This window comes from Miniopterus natalensis, chromosome 19 (assembly GCF_054644295.1).
Source record: "Miniopterus natalensis isolate mMinNat1 chromosome 19, mMinNat1.hap1, whole genome shotgun sequence".
NCBI lineage: Eukaryota > Metazoa > Chordata > Mammalia > Chiroptera > Miniopteridae > Miniopterus > Miniopterus natalensis.
The window spans coordinates 12,012,680-12,031,745 of record NC_142099.1 but is presented as its reverse complement, the minus strand read 5'-3'; the positions used below and the strand labels follow the sequence as shown (position 1 = coordinate 12,031,745).

Sequence of the window (19,066 nt, the reverse complement as noted above, 5' to 3'; positions counted from 1 at the left end):
ATTGCCCCCATTCTTCTCAATCCTTTCAGGATGCCTCAGGGTGAGTTTGGGAGGAGTGGCTGCCACGGGGAAGCAGTGAGGACTGAGTCACGCAGGAAGCCGAGGAGGGCGGGAGCTGTTCCCGCACAGCCATATAAAAGGAAGGCAGCCGGCCCGAAGCTCACTACAGCTGTAGCAGCCACCAGAGAAGCAGCTCCCCGCAGCCCAGCCCTTCCAACCCAGCCCTGCCCGAGGACCCACCTCCTGGGTGGCCACTGACCAGTTTTTGCCCCAGGATGGGGACCAAGTCCAGAGCAGTCTTGGTCTTGGCCTGTTTGGCTGTTGCTTCCATAGCCTCTGAGGGAGGTGAGTTGGGGCTGGAGGCAGCACTTGGGAAGGCGCCCTGGCCAGCGTGGGCGCGGGGCCTGAGTCCAGCCATCCTAGGTGGCTCATCACCATCAGGTTCATTCTCCACTTGGCTCCTGCTTTTGAGTAGGCCCAAGGTGGGCCTGGGCACTGAAGCCTTTAACCAGGGAGGAGGGTCAGGGGCACAGAAGGAAGCTGCTAGAGATTGTTGCTGCTAAAGATTGTTCCTAGCGATTGCTGCCAAGAAACACAAGCTTGGAGTCAAAGGACAACTGGGGCGGGGGTGGGGAGGTGGAGTCCCTGAGTGAAGGGCCTCTGCCTGGGGGAGGTGTATATGGGACCTATTAGGCAGGGGAGAGCGGAAGAAGGGGCCCCAGGCTGCTCAAAACCCGTTTGCTGACCTAGAGTCTTGACTGAATCCCTGCCCGGTTAAGGGAGGAGTGGCAAGGGTATCCATCCCCAGGGGACTGGACACAGCCACCCTCTAGCGCACACACTTTATCTGCTTGGATGCTGAATAAAACGCTACTGAGGGGAGCTGCTGAGAGCATCTAGTCTGTGTCTGTAAGGCCCCATCTCCCTGATCCTCCTAGGTCCTAGTCTTTGGGACTGCAGGTCAGCTACCAGGGATTCTTTTCCCTGTGGCTGAGGGCTGATTTGCCTCAGTCCTGAGTCACTGCAGTTCCCCAGTCCTAAATTGAGACCTAAACTAAGGAGAATCTGGGACTAGCCAAGGGGGAAGGAAGCACTTAAGTTTCTGGGTAGGCTCGCTATCAGGCCCAAAGATGTTTAAAGGGCTTGGAATAGGAGGGTAGGTGGAGGAAACGGACAGGTGAGGCTCCAATCAGTTCAAGGTTCCGAACTTTTCCTCTGAAAGCTAGGGAAGCATTGCAACAGAGAGGCTGTGGGGAGAGCCCAGAAGTCCTGAGGGAGTGACACTGACAAGAGATTAGGGTCTTCCTCCCCAGCCCCATATGTCATATTCCCTTGAGGCCCAGACTTGGGAGACCCAAGGCTTTGAATCTGGTAGAGGTGAGGCTGTCAGAATATCAGAGGCTTTCTTAGAACCCAGTGATTCATGTCTAGGTGTGTTTGGGGGATGGACTAGGGGACATGAGACAGGAGCAATACGGAGAGGCTTCTGGTGTCTTGGCCTTCTTTCCTACACTTTTGACCTCTGCTGCCTCCTCACCCTGTGCTCAGGGCCAGGAAAGGCCTCTTGAAACCACCCCTGACTCACCCTTCCTCACTCCAGGCTTGAGGCCGAGGGTGCTGGGGCCAGAGTACCTACAAGAAGGTAAGAGTTTGGGGAAGTGGCATGGGATTGGGGGTCAAGTAGGAACTGTAGGCTCTGACTGTCTCCCATCTTGCCTCTAGTTGGCTATGCAGCACCCCCTTCCCCACCCCACACCCCAGCTCACCCCGTGGATCACCCTGATCACCCTGACATCTCTCAGCATGGCTATCACTTTGAGGGACAGAGTGAAGGTAAGTCCACCCTTTCCCCCTCCAGGTTCCTAGTCTGGCTTCCTTCCCCCGTCTTCAGGTGGGGAGGGGAAAGAAGTCCCTGCCCCCTCTCCTGGCCTGGCTACTCACACACTCCCCCTTCTGTAGTGCAGCCCCGTTCCTCTCAGGAAGGCATCTTTGCTCTAGAGGAGGAGCTGTTCTCTCCCCAACTCCTTATAAAAAGAGGTGAGTGCTCTCCCGTTCCCTTGCCTCCAGCCTACTGTAGTCTTGTTGGCATCAGTTGGATCCTTGCTCCTTTGTGTCCTTACCCTCGGGACCCCTCTCTCTCTCTCAGGGAACCCTGCAATGGAGTCCCCTGTCCCTCAGAAGGATGTCAGTCTCCAAGAAGAGCTGTCCCCCCCCCAGACCCCTATTGAACAGAAGGAAGGTAAGTGACTCCCTCTTCTCTTTACCTTCCAGCCTGCCCTTGGCTTTGGGGGCTCTGCCACTTACTAGCTGTGTAAACTTGGGGAAGTCACCTCTCCAAGCCTTAGTTTCTTCATCTGTAAAATTGGGGAAATAATACCTAATTTACAAACTTATGAGATTAACTGGCATAAAAATAGCATTTATTTTCACCTGCTTCTTTATTGAGTTCCTTTCTATGAGTGGGAACTGGCCAGGACCCCCTCTTTTAGAGAGAGCCATCCCAACGTGATTTTTGCTTACGTGTCTTCTTCTACCCCAGTAGACCCACCTATCCCATCACAGGAGGAAGTGACCAAGCCATCTAAGCAGAGAGAGGGTGAGTGACAACTCTCATCTGTAAATCCCCCTGCTTTAGTGTCAGGACCCTGCGGAGGGGGGCAGGCCTGCTTTAGGTGGACTATAGCGGTGATACCTTTCATGCCTCGATTCTCTTTTCCTTTCAGCTACTCAATCCGAAGGTAAGAGCCACAAATTCATTTCTTCCTCTTTCCCCATCTCCTCCCAATCCTTTCTCTCACCCTCCCAACTCATCCAGCTTTTCTCTGTCCCTCCACGTGATCCACCTGCCCACTCTGCTTCCCCCCCCTCTAGAAAAGCCAGCTCCCAGCACGCAGCAGGGTTCAGCCCAACACTGCCAACGGGGCCGACCCCAAGGGGGCTGGGGCCACCGGCTGGATGGCTTCCCTCCTGGGCGGCCTTCTCCAGACAATCTGGACCAGATCTGCCTGCCTACTCGTCAGCATGTGGTGTATGGCCCTTGGAACCTGCCACAGTCTGGCCACTCCCACCTTAGTCGCCAGGGTGAGACCCTCAATATCCTGGAGACGGGATATTCCCGCTGCTGCCGCTGTCACAGCTACGCAAAGCGCATGGAATGTACAAAACTTGTGGTAAGGGTTGGGCTCTTGGTCCTGGGGGTGTCCTTTAAACCCCAGACAGTATGTGTGTGTTTTAAGGACTAGAGGCCTAGGCCTGGGTATACGGGAACCTTAGGCCCCTTTCGTCGGTCCTATCTTGGTATGCCAGGAGAGCAGGGACGGTTCTGCTTCTTCCCCATCTAACGGCCCAGTGGCCTTTCTGGAGCCTGGGAGGAAGACAGGAATGTGGACAGTTGGTTACTAGGCTGACCCAGCCCTCTTCTCTAGTGGGAGAACGCAATGACCGAATTCTGTGAGGCCGAGTTCTCGGTCAAGACCCGAGCCCACTGGTGCTGCAAACAGCAGGGGGAGGCTCGATTCTCCTGCTTCCAGAAGGAAGCTCCCCAGCCACACTACATGCTCCAGCCCTGCCCCAGCCACCAGCCTCCTATATTGTTGAGCACCGAGCTGCCGTTTCCCCCTGGGGAACCGACACTGGACAATCTCAAGAACATCTGCTTCCAAAGACGCTTCCGCTCTGTGCCACGCAACCTCCCACCGACTGACCACGTCCATAGGCAGCTGCAGACTCTGACCCGGCTGGAGGGGGAGCTGCAGCGCTGCTGCCGGCAGGGGAACAACCACACCTGTGCATGGAAGGCTGTAAGTGGGCATCCCGCCCCGCTGGAGAGCCAGTCTGCTGCCTGCCCATGTCTGACCTCTGAGCCTGCTGGTCCGTTCCTCCACGTACCTCCCCATGTGAACACGTTTACCCGTCCGTCTGCTTGTGAATGTCCGTCCATCCATTGTGTTCATCATCTGAGTCTGTTCATCTTGAGCCTTCACCTTGCACTCCCGGCCTCGTCCACCCACGATCCCACATGTGTGCCTGTCTGCCATCCGTCCATCCAGCTCTGGCTTCACCCGACCCCCTCCATCTACTGTTCCAGCTCATCTTCCGTGGCCAGCTCTGAACCTCCCCCTCCCCCTCCCCAACCCCACACATTCACAGCTACCTCCTTGCCCTCCAGTTCTTTGCCCTTCCCTTTCGGCACCTGGGGTTGGGAGTGGGCGTGGGGCAGCCAGGGAAGTGGAGTGTGAGGAGAGAAGGGGCCAAGTGTCCAGGCTTTTGACTTCCCTCTTTCTGGCTCACAGTGGGAGGATTCTCTTGATGGATACTGTGATCGAGAACTGGCTATAAAGACCCACCACCACTCATGTTGCCACTACCCTGCTAGCCCTGAGCGCGATGAATGCTTTGCCAATAGGGCTCCCTACCCCAACTATGACCGAGATCTCTTGACCGTTGACCTCAGCCGAATCACTCCCAACCTCATGAACTATCTCTGTGGAAACCAAAGAGTTGTCACCAAGCAGTAAGTCTTGTACAGTTCTTCCCAACTCTCTTCCCTTCCCGAAATCTCCCTTTGGGGCACCCTCTGGGGCACTCTTGACAAGAGCAATACCATGGTCTCCAAGCACCATTTTTATTGCCTGGGGGTTCCTGAAGACCCTGACCCCTGTCCCTTTCCTACCATAGTAAACAGATTCCTGGGCTAATCCGAAACGTTACTAGCCGCTGCTGTGACCTGCCACTTCCAGAGCAGGCCTGCTGTGCTGAGGAGGAGGTGAGTATGGGTGCAGGGAGTCACAGTCTCCAAGGGAATGCAGAGGAGGGGAGATGGCTAGACCTGGAGGCTACCCCTACTTTTAGTACCTCAAAACAGCCCACAGAAATAATGAGGACTGGGGAGAGAAATTTTTTTCTTAGTTCCAGAAGTCCTCATTCCTGTCTTGACCTGCTCCCCACTGCTATGTTCCTATTAAGCTTCGGTCTTTCCAGATGTGCACATCTGTCCACCACAGGAAGTCTAGCTGTGTAAGGCAGCTTTGCATTCTCTCTGGGACCCAGGAAGGGATCCAGGAAGAGAGCAGTAGAAGCTGAGGGAAGGGGGACTTTGGGTACCCAAGTGCCCATGCCTGACCTCTTACAAGCCCCTCCCTCGCCATCTCTGCTTGCTTTCTCTCATTCATCAGAAATCAGCCTTCATCAGTGACCTGTGTGGTCCCCAACGTAACTTCTGGCGAGACCCTGCCTTCTGCTGTAAACTAAGACCTGGGGATGAACAGACTAGCTGCTTCAACATTAATTATCTGAGGGATGTGGCCCTAGTGGCTGGGGACTCAGGGGATGCCAAGGGCCAGGAGAAGCACGACCCAACTCAGGGAACAAATACCAGCCCCACCCCTGAGCGCAAGGAAAAGTGAGTCACCCCAGAGCCTTGGAGGATCAGATTGGGGGAACCCCACCCCACCCCACCCTCCTCGAATACACATTACAGTAAACACGTCTGGGATTTGGTGTCCTCATTGTCTCACATACAAACACACCCTCCTAAGCCTGCCTGCTGGGATTTTCTTCAGTGACTGACCCCTGAGGCCCACTGCCCTACCCTCACTGACTGAGCAGAAGTCGTTCCACAGGCTGTGACAGAACCATAAATAAATGGCTTAACTTCACTATTTGTGAATTCTTGTATGTATCTTGTGTGTATCTTGAACTTATTCACATATTTTAAAAGGATTGTCACCTTGTTAACTAGCTATCAAGATTCAGAAGTGAAAAAGATATGGTTCATGTTCTTGGTGAGCCCCTCAAATACCACGGCCCTGCCTGACACTTTTTAATCTTCACTTTTGATCTTTGGAATCCATCTGTTGATTCATTCAAGATCCATCTATTGAACCATCAATGTCCAGTGTGCTAGTTCCTCTGCCAGACCACTCGCATTCCAAGAACCTAGCAGGTGTGGTACAGAGCTGCCAGACTGCCTGTATGCTCAGGGCCCAGAGGCGGGGGTAGGGCTGGGGGCAGCACGGGGGCACTGGGGAAGGCCTCAGGGTGAGGTCGGAGCTTCTCCGGGGGAGAAGTAGAGGTTGCAAGGGGCAGGTACGGTCCAGGCAGAAGGGACAGCTCCTGCAGAAGCACAAAGCCTGAGAGGGCCCGACTCTGCTGGTGATCCTCTGAGATGCGGCTGGAAAGATGAGAGGAGCTCATCAAGAACGCCTCGTCCTCAGGTTTTAGAAGTGGATCGTGGCGCCTTTGCCTGCGAGGGCACCGGCGGTTTCAGGCAGAGGATGTGTTCAGATTTGCCTTTTACAAAGTCTGGTTGGCAGCCAGCCAGGCAAGTACCTGGGAGACCAGTGCGGAGCGTGTCTGGCCAATGCCGAGGGGAGAGGGCTAACGCCGCCAGACCTAAGCTGGACCACAGGGTGGCGGGACTGCAGCCTCGGAGGCTGCCCCAGGAAGCCGGAGCTGAAAAGATCGGAATTAAGACTCGGGTCCGTGGAGGCTCCGCTGCCAGGACAACAGTCCAGAAAACAGGACTTCCCCGGCCCGGGTTATGGGGGAACTGGGACAAGCTGAGCCCCCACAGCGCTCAAGCCGACACCGCCACTCCCCTCCTCCACAGCCTTTTGTTTATTATTTATATTTTGCCGGGATGGCTGTTTCTAACCAAGCAGCATCTTAGTGGCTCCTTCGCCAGTCCGTCGGCACGGCAGCCAATGAGCAAGCGATAACCGCGGTGGGCCCCGCCCCTTCACCAGCAACCCTGTCCTCCGGGTACGGGGCGACCCGGCCTCCGCGCGCGTCACGCGCTCCAAGAGCGTCACTGCGCATGAGCGGATATCCGGCGTTTCCCCCCCCCCCCACGACAGGCGCTAGGACCCAGGGACTGGCAGGGGAGGCGGGGCCAGCGCTTCGGGGCGGGAGTCTTAGGGAGCTCGCTGGGCGGGGCAGGGTCCCCTGGGCCGAGCGACGCGCCGGCGGGTCCGCGAACTACGCCTTAGGCTGCTCTAGGAACACGCGGCGCCGAGTGCTGGACCGGCAGCCGGTGACCAGCGGACTCGGAGTTTACAGCCTGCCGGGGAGGAGAGGAAGGCAGCCGGGAAAGCAGCAGCGAGCTGTAAGGAAAGGGTGTCCGTGCCAAATAGGTGCGCGCATCACGAGCTGAGTTAAAAGTCATTCTCGCTAGGGGTCAGCGAACCATTAAATGGAGGAGTTGGCTTCGGATAGAGCCTGCAAGCATCGATAGGGCTACTTACTGTTAGTTTCCAAGAAAAGGTGGAAGTGTTAACATGTATTGCAGTTGTATAGGTAAATTATTAAAATATGCTTAAGTCCAGGGGCGGTGGATTACGGAGTCAGAGCCCCAAACTACTTGGAGGGGCCCGGAAAGCTTCCTGGAGGGATTCGAACTGGAGTAGGATTTTGCTGGAAGGGAACGAGAGATTTACAAAGCCCTGGATGTATGCAAAGATCAGCTAAAGTAAAACAGTGTCCGTTTCGTGTTAGGCAAACTGCCAAGTATTCTGGCTATAAAAAAGTCTAAAATACCGTCCTCCAGGATTTTTAGCTCTGTGGAGACTTGAATGTCTGATCCTGGGTGTCAGAGAGGTCTTGGAGAAGGTCATAAAGCAGAAATTGTGGTTGGTCTATACGAAGAGCCACTGAGTAGTATAAATGGTGTGGGGGAGTAGCTAGGCACGAGGTCAGAAATTTAGACTTAGTCATGCTTTCTGGAAGATCTTGAAGGACTAGAAGTCATGCCAACCTGGCAATGAGCACCTGTTGAAGGATTGCGAAAGAAAAATGATGTGAACAAAGGTCCTCCCGGGGTAGCTTCCTTGGTTAGAGCATCCTCTGGATACACCAAGGTTGCAGGTTCAATCCCTGGTCAGGGTGCATACAAGAATCAACCAATGATGCATAAATAAGTGGAACAACAAATCGATCTTTCTCTCAAATCAATAAATTTTTTTAAAAAAGAAAAGTGATGTGAACAGATTTTTTTTAATCCTCCCCTGAGGATATTTTTTCTTCTTTTTTTAAAATATATTTTTATTGGTTTCCAAGAGAGGAAGGGAAAGGGAGGGAAAGAGAAACATCAATGATGAGTCATTGATCAGCTGCCCCCTGGACGCCCCCTGCTGGGGATTGGGCCAAAACCCAGGCATGTACCCTGACTGGGAATCCAGCCCTGACCTCCTGGTTCATGGGTCAATGCTTAACCACTGAGCCATACGGTCTGGGCTGGCGGATATTTTTTCCATTGCTTTTCAGAAAGAGTGGAAGAGAGAGACAGAAACTGATGTGTTACATCGATTGATTGTCCCTACTGGGGCCCAGGATCAAGCCTGCATCCAAGATTCGTGCCCTTGACCAGAACACTGTATTCCTCACCTCTCCACAGCCTCCACCCTAGTCCAAGCTTCCACCAACCCACAGAATTATTGAAATGGCTTCTTAACTGGTCTCCTGGTTCTACTCCAGGCCGTGTCCAGTCTTCCCCATGTTCCAGGCAGAATGAGCTAACTGAGTTGATCAGATCATTTCACTGCTTTAAAACCACTCAGTGGCCCGGCCGGGCGTGGCTCAGCCGTTGAGCATCGACCTAGGATCCAGGCGATCAGGGTTCAATTCCCGGTCAGGGCACATGCCCAGGTTGTGGGCTGGATCAATGACTCTCTCATCATTGATGTTTCTATCTCTCTCTCTCCCTCTCCTTTCCTCTCTCTGAAATCAATAAAAATATATTTAATTAAAAAAAATAAAAATAAAACCACTCAGTGACTCCATACTGTTCCCTTAGGACAATGTCTAAAACACCCCCACATGGCTGCCCGGCTCTCCACCATCTGGCCTCTGCCCAGTCCTCAGACTTCATCACACACACCTCTTCCCACTTGTTCTCTAAGCCCGGGCAGAACTGGACTGGTCACCTTTCAGTGCCTCAGGTTCCCATTCTTTTGTACATCTGCACCTGGACATGCTGCTGCCTCCGAATAGAATCCTCTCCCCGCTCTGCTCAATGGGTAAGCGCTGTTTCCCTGTGGCAGACACTTACTGTCTACTCAACAAGCCACGCTCCTTCAACCCCTCAATACTTTGTTCTTACTGAATTTTAAATTAAAAATAAAGCATGGTGAAAAATAACACACATTTTCAAAGTGTGCTAAACATGGCCCTGGCCGATGTGGCTCAGTCGGAGCATCATACTGTGCACAGAGGGGTCATGGGTTCGATCCCAGTCAGGGCGCAAAGGGGAGGCAGCAGATGGATGTTTCTCTCTCTCATCGATGTTTCTCTCTCTCTCAAATCAATTTTTAAAAAAAGTGCCCTAAACATGAATGAATAGTTCAGTGGATTATTATAAAATGAAACTCCCTGCAACGACCACCCAGGGCAAGAAAAGGCCATTTCCAGCACCCCATAATGCCGGTTTCTGGTCACAGACTCCTCCCACCTCTGTAAAGTACCCAGTATCCTGCTCTCCTGATGTTTATAGTGATCACTGACTTGCTTTTTCTTCATAGTTTTACCCCCTAAAAACAATCACTTAGGTTTTTTCAGAAAAAGCTTTATTGAGATATATAATTCACATAGCCAGACTATTCACCAAATTAAAGCGTACGATTCAATAGTTTTTGGTATATTACATTATTAACTTTTTAAGATTGTAGTAAAATATATATAACAAAATTTGTCATTTTAACCTTTTTTCCCTTTTTTAAATTTTATTTTATTGATTTTGGAGAGAGGAAGGGAGAGAGAGAAACATCAACACACATTTTCCAAGTAGTTTATAGACTATTTTCGAAGGGACGTACAAAGACCACCGATCATGCTGCTGTAAAACAGCCGCCCCAGCTCCTGTGCACCCAAGGCTGGCCCTTGCTGTTCCCAGTGCCTGTTTCCTCTAGGAGTCCTTCCCTTCCCTCCCCCCCTCCCCCCTTCCCCTCCTTTTTCTTCAAGATAGTCTTCACATAAAGCCTCAGTGTGTTTGTTTGTTTAACTCTCTTTTGCTTTTGCTTCCTTTTTATGTTGTTTAGACTTTTTCGTAATCTGAAGATTTATCCTTTCCTGTCTTTTTTAACTTAGCTTCAACTCTTTCAGGACAGCCCTGCCCATCGCCTAGGACCTTCGACTCTCTTTCAATGGAATGGGTTTTAGAAAGACGGCAATGTTAGGGCTTCCTGGTGGTTAGGAGGGAAAGAAAGCACCTCTTAGCTGTGGAGCCTGAGCTTTTATATGCACACAGTCACATCCACTGGGAATATTAATAATTTTGTTTCTTCTAATCCTTTTTCTTTTTCTTTTTTTTTAATCCTCACCTGAGGATATTTTTTCCATTGCTTTTTCAGAGAGACGGAGGGAGGGAGAGAGAGACAGAAACATTGATGTGAGAGGGACACATTCACTGGTTGCCTCCCACACGCGCCCCCCGGGGCCAAGCCTGCAACTGAGGTCCCTGCCCTTGGCTGGAATGGAACCCTGCACCCTTCAGTTGAAGGCCGGCATTCTAACCACTGAGCCAAACCAGCTAGGGCTTCTTTCTTTTTTTTTTTACTACCCTGGATAACCTCCAAGTAACGTTGATGAGAAGCAGAGACAGAGGGCACCCTGACCTTGTCTTGTCCTGAGCGCGGTAGCCAGTCCCCCAGATGGCCCCCAGTGATTCTTGCCCGCTGGCCTTCACAGCCTGCCGCAGTCTCCTCCTGTATTGTTTATGTGACCGGTTGAGCATGGCAGAAGTGATGGTGTGTGATTGCTGAGGCTAAGACATACAAGACATAGTGGCATCTGCTCTTTCTTGGAGACTAGTTCCAGGGAAGCCAGCTGCCATCTGTGAGCAGAGGTCCACGTGCAGGGAACTGAGGCCTCCAACCAACAGCCAGGTGAGGGGCTTGGAAGGGTTCTCTAGCCCCAGTCAAGGCCAGATGACTGCAGCCCCGGCTGACTTGCGGACTGCAGCCCCACGAGAGACCCTGAGCCAGAGCCATTCAGTTAAGCCACTTCCACATTTCTAATGCATAGAATCTCTGAGATATTGTTTATTGTTTTAATCCACTGCGGTGTTGAGGTAATATGCTACGCAGCAGTAAATCACTTCACTAATCTCAACATTTCACCACTGATATGATGTTTGCTGTTGGTGCTTTATAGGTATCCTTCGTCATTGTAAGAAAGTCCTCTTTTATCCCTAGTTTGCTAAGAGTTGATATCATAAATGTATTTCAAATTTTATTAAATATTTTTCCTGCAGCTATTGAGATGATCTATGATTTTTTTTCTTATTTGGTTTGTTAATGTAGTAAATTCATTAGTTGATTTTTTTGAAAGTTAAACCTCGTTTGCTTTACTAAAATAATAAACACAACTTGGACATGATGTATCTTTTATATATATATGTGTGTGTATGTGTGTGTGTGAGTGTGTATTATTGCTGGGTTCAACTTCCAAATATTTATTTAGAATTTTTGTGTCATTGTTTATGAATGAGATTTACCTGTAATTTTTTCTTCCTTATACTTTGTTTTGTGGTTTTTGTAAGATGCTCAGTCAGGTGAGGTCACAAGAGGAGAGGCTCAGGGGGAAAAAAGTTTATTTTACTCACAAGTCCTAGAGGCAGGAGACATGACAAATCTGAAAGACTCCAGGGTGGTCAGAAGGCAAAAGACAGTGGGGTGGGGTGAGGTTAGGCCACAACCTTTGTTGGGGTTTCTGTGGGAAAGGCTAGACAGGGCAGGGTGAATGGTTTAGGACTGGATAGTTTGAGGAATTTTGGCTGACTTTGGGCTAGAGGAGTGGTCCCTGGTTGCCTGACCCGTGGCCCTGGGATGCTTACAGTAGAGGAATATTTCCTTTTGGGATGTAAGGACCAGATAGAGGAGGTATGGCTCTGGATTATGCTCCAGGCGGGGTCCTTAGCTATCTCTAAGAATGATCTCTCCCCAGGCAGAAAAGTGTTTGTTTGCATTTTAGGATGTCAAGACATGATAATACATAGAAAAAATTGTAAGTATTTACAATACATTATACTACCCTCAAAATGATTTTGCAAGTGTAATTGCCTGTATTGCCTAAAAACATTTGTGTAAAATTGACCGCATTTGTTCTGTTTGAGAGAAGTTGCTGATGAAGTCTTGTGGGCCTGGAACATGCATTGTGGGAAAATGTTTAACTAGTATTTAAATTCTCTGAAGTTATTGGCCTAGTCAGAATTTCTGTTTCTTCTTTGGCAAAATTTCATAAAATGTCTTTTTCCCTCTTGGGGATTTATCCATTTCATAAAACTTTTCAAATCCTTTAGCATAAAATTCAGAATATTCTCTTGGTTCTTTTTAAGTTCTGCAGGGATGATAGTAATGCTGTCTTTCATTCCTGATAAGGTTTATTTGTGTCTTCTCTCTCTCTTTATTCCCTCTCTCTGTGAAAAGCAATGGAAAAGGTATCCTCGGGTGAGGATTTGAAAAATAAATAAATAAAAATAAATAAATAAATAAAAATTTTTAAAAATCAATAAGGAAGTCACGCTTGAATCTGTGGCAACCCTGCCTGAGGATGAAAAATGACTGAGGGAAAAGGAAACTGCAGAGATGTCAACGCATGGCTCTTGATATTGTTGAGCCACTTATAAACTCTGGAGCCCTTTGCTTTCAGACTTCTTAAGGAAACAATAAACATCCTCATGGTTTTCTGTTTGGTTTTCTGTTGTGTGCAGCCCAAAGCATATCATCTTTTCAAGACTCAGCTTTATTTTATTTTATTTTATTTTATTTTTATTTTATTATTTTATTTTTTATTTTTTAAGACTCAGCTTTAAATGTTACTTCCCAGGGAGGTCTTCCTGAAACCCCCAGGTCAACACATTTGATAATACTCTACTTTCCCTTTACTAACCCTCATCACATTTGCAATTATTTGTTGAATGATGGTCTTTCTCTCTGGGCAGTAAGCTCCATGAGAACAGAGATCATGGAAGGTATCCCAGAGCCCAGCCCAGTGCCATGCATGGTAGCCTCTAAATAAATACCTAAATAAACAAAAAAATAAAAGAGTCAAGAGCACAAGTGGAAGGAGAAACTGGATTAAAAAATTAGAAGATGTGAATTAAAATATGTGCAATTGTGCTTTTTCTAACACATGAAAACTTTTAAGGCTCGAATAATCATTATAGAAGGGTTGAATGGCCATTGAGAGAATGGGTACTTCATTTCTTTAATATGACTGTTTCCCCTTTCTTACCTTTTGATTCAAACTGGCCTCATCCAGCACCTGCCTGCTTCTCCCTTGCACGTGCATTAAGCCCTCAGAAAAACAAGGTTCTGATCAGTATCAAATAATCTTAGGAACAAAGCCTTGGGCCTATCGACCCCAGAGATAGAGTTCCAGTCAAACTAGAGATAACATCTAGGCCTTAGTTGTCTCAGCTCCAGGCCCAGAGAAGCAGCAAAACCAGATGCAGCAGATGGGGCTGCCCTGTGGCTGACACCTGGACCAGATGCACTGATCAGCACCCCCTCCAGCACCAACCCATCAGTAGAGACCAAGCAAGACCCTGACACCCTTACTCACCATGATTAATGAGTTTTCTCCTGTATAAACCATTTCCTGGAAAACACTGGGGAGCCAGGTCTCGGAGCATTAGCTTACCTGTGTCTTGGGGACATGGGCCACTTCCTGAAAACAAACCCTTACTTTCATTGCTACAAGCTCCTGTATCTTCCTGGACCCCTTTAGTAGGGTAACAATTCATTTGATACAAGTAAGAGGTGCCAAGTAGTGTTAAAGACCCATCAGGGATTGGAAACCATAAATGTGCATGGGCATAAATCAGCAGAAATAAAAGATTTCCTCCAGCAGTATTCAGCTGCCTGGGTGTGGGAGAGAAGTTGGCTAATGGGACTGATCCAGAGATGGGGACTCTCAGGACAGGCTGCTTTCTGTTCTGTTCTCTGGTGAAGTAAATAAAAGTAGATACAGAATTTTGCTTCCACCCTCTCAGTAAATGAAACCTTCAGAACTCAAAGGCTTACCTTGTCTTTCCAGACTGGAGCATATCCTTTGGCTGAAGCCCTTACCTGAGAAGACTTCCATCTTCACCTACTTGCCATGGAAAGACTTGAGGGGGGTCTGTGAATTTCCTAAAATGTGTACAAATTGTGTGTGTGTGTGTGTGGTGTGTGTGTGTACATGCCCATTTTTCTGGGGAGAGTGTCTACAGCTTCCACCAGACTCTCAAAGGGGTCTGTCATACAGAAAGGCAAGACCCAATGACTTGGGGTTGGCTCCTAGCCGTGGACCAGTGTGGGTCCACTGTGTGGGTCAGGGTTGGACTGATGGGTAGTCACGGCCCTGCTTACCGACAAGATGTGGGAGGCACAGTTGTAGATGTGCTGACCCCAGGGTCAGAGGCCTGGCCTCTGTGAAAGGGGAATAATAATCACAGTTCCTTATCTCAGAGGACTGTGGTAAAAATTAAATGAATTAATACATGCAAATGCTTAGAACCAGGCCCCGCACTTAGTAAGGGCTGATTTTTATCATAGCTAATGGTTAGTAATATGTCAAGAGACACATTCAAAGACAAAGGCAGCATTTAGGGAAGCATAGTAGCAGCTAATCTTTTTTAAATATATATATATCTTTATTGATTTCAGAGAGAGGAAGGGAGAGGGAGAGAGAAAGAGAGAAACATCAATGATGAGAGAGCCGTCATTGATGGATGGGCTGCCTCCCGCACGCCCCCGACTGGGCATCGAGCCCGCAACCCAGGCATGTGCCCTGACTGGAAATTGAACCTCGATCTCCTGGATCCTAGGTCGACGCTCAGCCACTGAGCCACACCCGGCCGGGCAGTAGCAGCTAATCTTCTGCAAAGAACTCAATCTAGACAGTCCCCACCCAGCCGTGTGACGCGCCCGTGCACAGCCCCACAGTCACAGCCGTCTCACCTCCCTCACTAGACAGCAGACCTCCAGGCCCAGGGCCTGCCCAGGCTATTCCTCCTTCTGTACTTGACACCATTCTTTGTGCAGAGAATGCCTTCTCTAGAGAGCTGATGCATGAGGAAATGAAATGCTGGGTGATTCCACTGTTCCAGGGCATGCATATATATGTTTAAGGAAAGGGAGAGTCACCCGAAGGCTCATCTGTACTGTAGACTAAGAGACTGACCACGCAGTGTGAACACACTAGGCCCTGTAGAAAAATAGAACTCTGATCCACAACCTGCAGGACCCTGCCCAGGAAACCAGCTCGGGAAGTCAGACTATCGCTGGTAACAATCCAGGGAGCTAAACAATAACTTCTGGAACAATTGGCTCAACATGGCCAGGACCTGATTAATAACTGACAGCTTCCCTAATTTTTGTCCCCGTTTCAACTTAGGACCAACCAGAGAAAGCCAAATATGCACCCCCAACCTGTCCTACAGGACGGCAGGCTTCTAGTTCGCTGCCCACAGTCTCGCCAGCTAACAGCCCCCAGTGAGGGCACAGAGCTTTGCCAGTCTCCACCTGCCTCCCAGTCTCTTAACAAAACGCGAGTGATCATGGTCACTCCCTCCCTACAGCAACTTGTGAGTAAATAGCCTTTGCTTTTCTCATTTGGTTGGTTGCTTATTTCCCAAGACCCAGGAATGAAAGGGCAGGGAGGGAAGGAGGGCCCAGACCGCCCTCCAGCAGCTCCCTGTTCCCCCTGGGGTGGAACTCAGCCCTCAGACAACGTGGTTGCTGGCCGCTCCACTGGAAACGCTGATCAGACTTTGGACTCAGCTGAGCGAGGGCAGGAGAAGCCAAATTGACTCAGATTAAATCCCCCAGGCATAAAATCATAAAAACGTTTTTGTTAAATGCTGATTGGGAGGGAGTGGCTCCAGAGATCTGGGCAAAGGGTAGGACAGCTGGGACTAGAGAAAAGAGGGAAAGTCAGAACTTTACCTAAAGCAGGAGCCAGAGATTGCCTGGAGCTGCCTTGGTGGGATGCAGGATGAGTCAAGATTCTTATCTAAACTCCACCAAGATTCTTTACTCAATCCACAGATATTTGCTGAGTGCATTTACTAACTCCAGAGATATTTATCGGGTGCATTTACTCCACAGATACTTATTGGGTGCATTTACTCACTCCACAGATACTTACTGGGTGCATTTACTCACTCCACAGATACTTACTGGGTGCATTTACTCACTCTACAGATACTGGGTGCATTTACTCACTCCACAGATACTTACTGGGTGCATTTACTCACTCCACAGATTTGCTGAGTGCCTGATGTGTGCCAGGCACTGTTCTAGGTGCTGGAGATACGAAAGGCAAGGCCACTGACTTTGTGGAGCTCACACCCTAGTGGGGGAAGACAGACACTACATGACTAAACCCGTAAGATAATTTCAGAAGTGGAAACACCTGAGGCAAATAGAATAGGATGAAGCAATAGAAAGAAGGGTGCTGGGGGTGGGACACAGGACTGGGACATTTGAGCTAACACCTGAAGGAAGCTGCAATGTAACTATCAGGGGACACAGTCCCCCAGGCAGAGGGGATATCTTATGCAAAGGCCCTGAGGTGGGACCAGGTTTGGCATGTCCAGTGAGGAGCGGAAAGAAGGCTGGTGTGGCATGAGGGAACAGCGGTGGCATGGGACCGAGAGGGAAGCTCGGGTGAGACCACTCACGAAGCGGGCTCCAGGCCATGTTAAGAGTTTAGGGGTTTTTTTTAATCCTCACTTGAGGATATTTTTTTCCCCATTGTTTTTCAGAGAGAGTAGAAGGGAGAGAGAGAAAGAGAGAGAAACATCGATTGGTTCGCTCCCCCATGCACCCTGACTAGAGCCAGGGATTGAGCCTGCAACCGAAAGGTGCGTGCCCTTGGCCGGAATTGAAGCCGGGACCCTTCAGTCTACGGCCCAACACTCTAACCACTGAGCCAAACCGGCCAGGGCGAGTTTAGATTTTATTTTATGCTGAATGGCACAGGAAGTTATTGAAAGAAGGCACTGAAGGACTGGCCCGCCTCAGCCATTTTGTCAAGGCCTTAGGAGAGCTTCTTTGCTGGGATCATGTGAAGACCCCAAAAGCTGGGGTGTGTGGATACGGGGGGCAGTGTTAAGGGGATGGAACGTGGTCAGACCCGGTTGCTATAGGCCACTCGAGAATCCCTTATTGAGTAGGGCCACGGGGGCATGAGCCCCCTGAAACTGCGCACTATTTCCTGTGTGTATCGTATTTTAGGGAGGAGCTGAGAGCTGTTTTAGGCTCTCAGAGGAGCTTCTGTGACCACAGGAAGACAGAAGGGAGAATCCTGACCTCTCTGCTTGCGTGAGTGTGGGCCACCTAGTGAAGACACACAGATGTTGCCTGGGAGGAGGGGCAGGCCCCAGAGGAGACTTCCCACTGCTTGCCACATGCTTTACCTATTTTTAACAATGCACTTCAGTGCAAAGGACTGAGCTGGAAAAGAACGATGGGTGGGGAGAAGGTGCCAGAGTCTTGGGGAGGCTGGGGAAGAGTAGCCAGGAACCCACTGGTCCTAACTCAACCCACCCCACCCTAACCTGTGCTCACAAGCCTCTCCCAGAGAGGAGGGTGTGGGGGCACCCCTCACAGAGCCCACAGATGGCTGCCCAGCGAGCACCAAGCGCTCTGCTCTGGCAGAGCCCCTGGAGATGCCCTTGGCTCAGGTCACTGAAGCCACTGTCCTCTGCCCACGCCCCAGTCTCCTCTGAGCCCTCGCATTCCTGGAGAGAAGCCCAGGCCTCCTCAGCACAGCACCCTGACAATGCTGCCAGGAGCTCCAGACTCAGATGTGTTTTAAAAATATATCTTTATTGAGAGAGGAAGGGAGATGGAGAGAGAGAGATAGAAACATCAATGATGAGAGAGTCGTCCTTGATTGGCTGCCTCCTGCACGCCCCGAACTGGGGATCGAGCCCGCAACCTGGGCACGTGCCCTGATTGGGAATCAAACTTTGATCTCCTGGATCCTAGATCGATGCTCAACTGCTGAGCCACACCCAGCCAGGCCGGGCTCAGATTTGAACACATGTCTCAGCTGCTTTCACTAAGGGTCTGTTCCCAAAGTCTTGGTTGGTCATTTTGTTTTGAGTAAAGTTTCCCTGGCTCTGCCTGGTATCCATGCCCAGCCCTAGCTGGGCAGATGGAGGCTGAGATGGGCATGTTTTCTCTAATCCTCTCCAGAATCTTGGCTTGGATTTGCTTTGCCTCCCCACAAATAGGTCTGGACCGGCCTTCAGGACCCACCTGTTCTGAGCAATCAGCCAGTGGGCAGGGACCCACATCCCTGAGGTGTTCAGACTCCCAGTAATCCAGGGCCACGAGTCAGGGAGTGGAGTCAGCTGCTGATGACAAGTCCCTGGCAGGGCGCAGAGCAGGCCAGGGCCTCGTGGTCCACACTCAGGGAGGGTACCAGGGTGGCTCTGTGCAGGTCAATTAAACCACAGAGCTGCTCTCCTGCTGTGGAACAATTGAAACCTTTCAAAGTTTCCTCCTGGGGCCACCTCTGGGGTAATAGCACAGGCACTCATACTTGCATAGCCAGATAGAAGTTTACTGCCAGTTTTCTAACTCTCAGTTAATTAACAATACCAGCCAATATCTGGTTACTGTGTGCCAGGCACTATTCCATTAAAACTGTGTTACCATCTCATAGATGGTAACACATAGAACCCACAGAACCCAGAGGCGGTGGCATGGTGACATCCCCCTTTCACACAGCCAGTTAGCCAGGGAGCTGCGATCTGACCCCAAGCAGTCTAGGAACACTGTGCCAATAGCTACTCATTGATAAAAACAAAGAGATTCGCAGAAGGGCCCCACAGTCTTGCACCAGATGGGAGCCCATTTGGGCCCAGCAAGCAGAGAACAAAAGTGCAGGCCCTGACTGGTCCTCACGTGCTGGGATCCGAGCACAATGTGGAGCGCCTGTGGCCTGGAGTTGGGATGTGGGATCCCTGGCTCTGCATCCCCCTACTTTGTGGCCCCAGCAGCTCACAACCTAAGCGGGGGGGGGGGGGGGGGGGAAGGGGGGGAGGGTTCCTCTGTAAAATAAGGGGGACGGCCTG

The 19,066-nt window shown here is 50.2% G+C and overlaps 1 protein-coding gene across 1 annotated transcript; it reads left to right on the top strand.

The window, feature by feature from the left end:
* Positions 1-266: 266 nt before the first annotated feature.
* Positions 267-5,747, top strand: ECM1 (extracellular matrix protein 1). Its single transcript, XM_087828230.1, has 11 exons — positions 267-345; positions 1,601-1,642; positions 1,723-1,833; positions 1,960-2,037; positions 2,147-2,239; positions 2,540-2,596; positions 2,872-3,170; positions 3,426-3,800; positions 4,293-4,513; positions 4,678-4,765; positions 5,175-5,747. Exons 1-11 carry the CDS (start codon positions 276-278, stop codon positions 5,403-5,405), a joined length of 1,665 nt encoding a protein of 554 aa, XP_087684356.1. The 5' UTR covers positions 267-275; the 3' UTR covers positions 5,406-5,747.
* The last annotated feature ends 13,319 nt before the right edge of the window (positions 5,748-19,066 follow it).

Excerpts from the sequence above, each read along its gene's own strand:
- ECM1 (XM_087828230.1), top strand. The coding sequence starts at position 276 with ATGGGGACCAAGTCCAGAGCAGTCTTGGTCTTGGCCTGTTTGGCTGTT. Across the intron at positions 1,834-1,959 it reads CTTTGAGGGACAGAGTGAAG|TGCAGCCCCGTTCCTCTCAG; the intron begins GTAAGTCCACCC and ends CCCCTTCTGTAG. Across the intron at positions 2,240-2,539 it reads CCCTATTGAACAGAAGGAAG|TAGACCCACCTATCCCATCA; the intron begins GTAAGTGACTCC and ends CTTCTACCCCAG.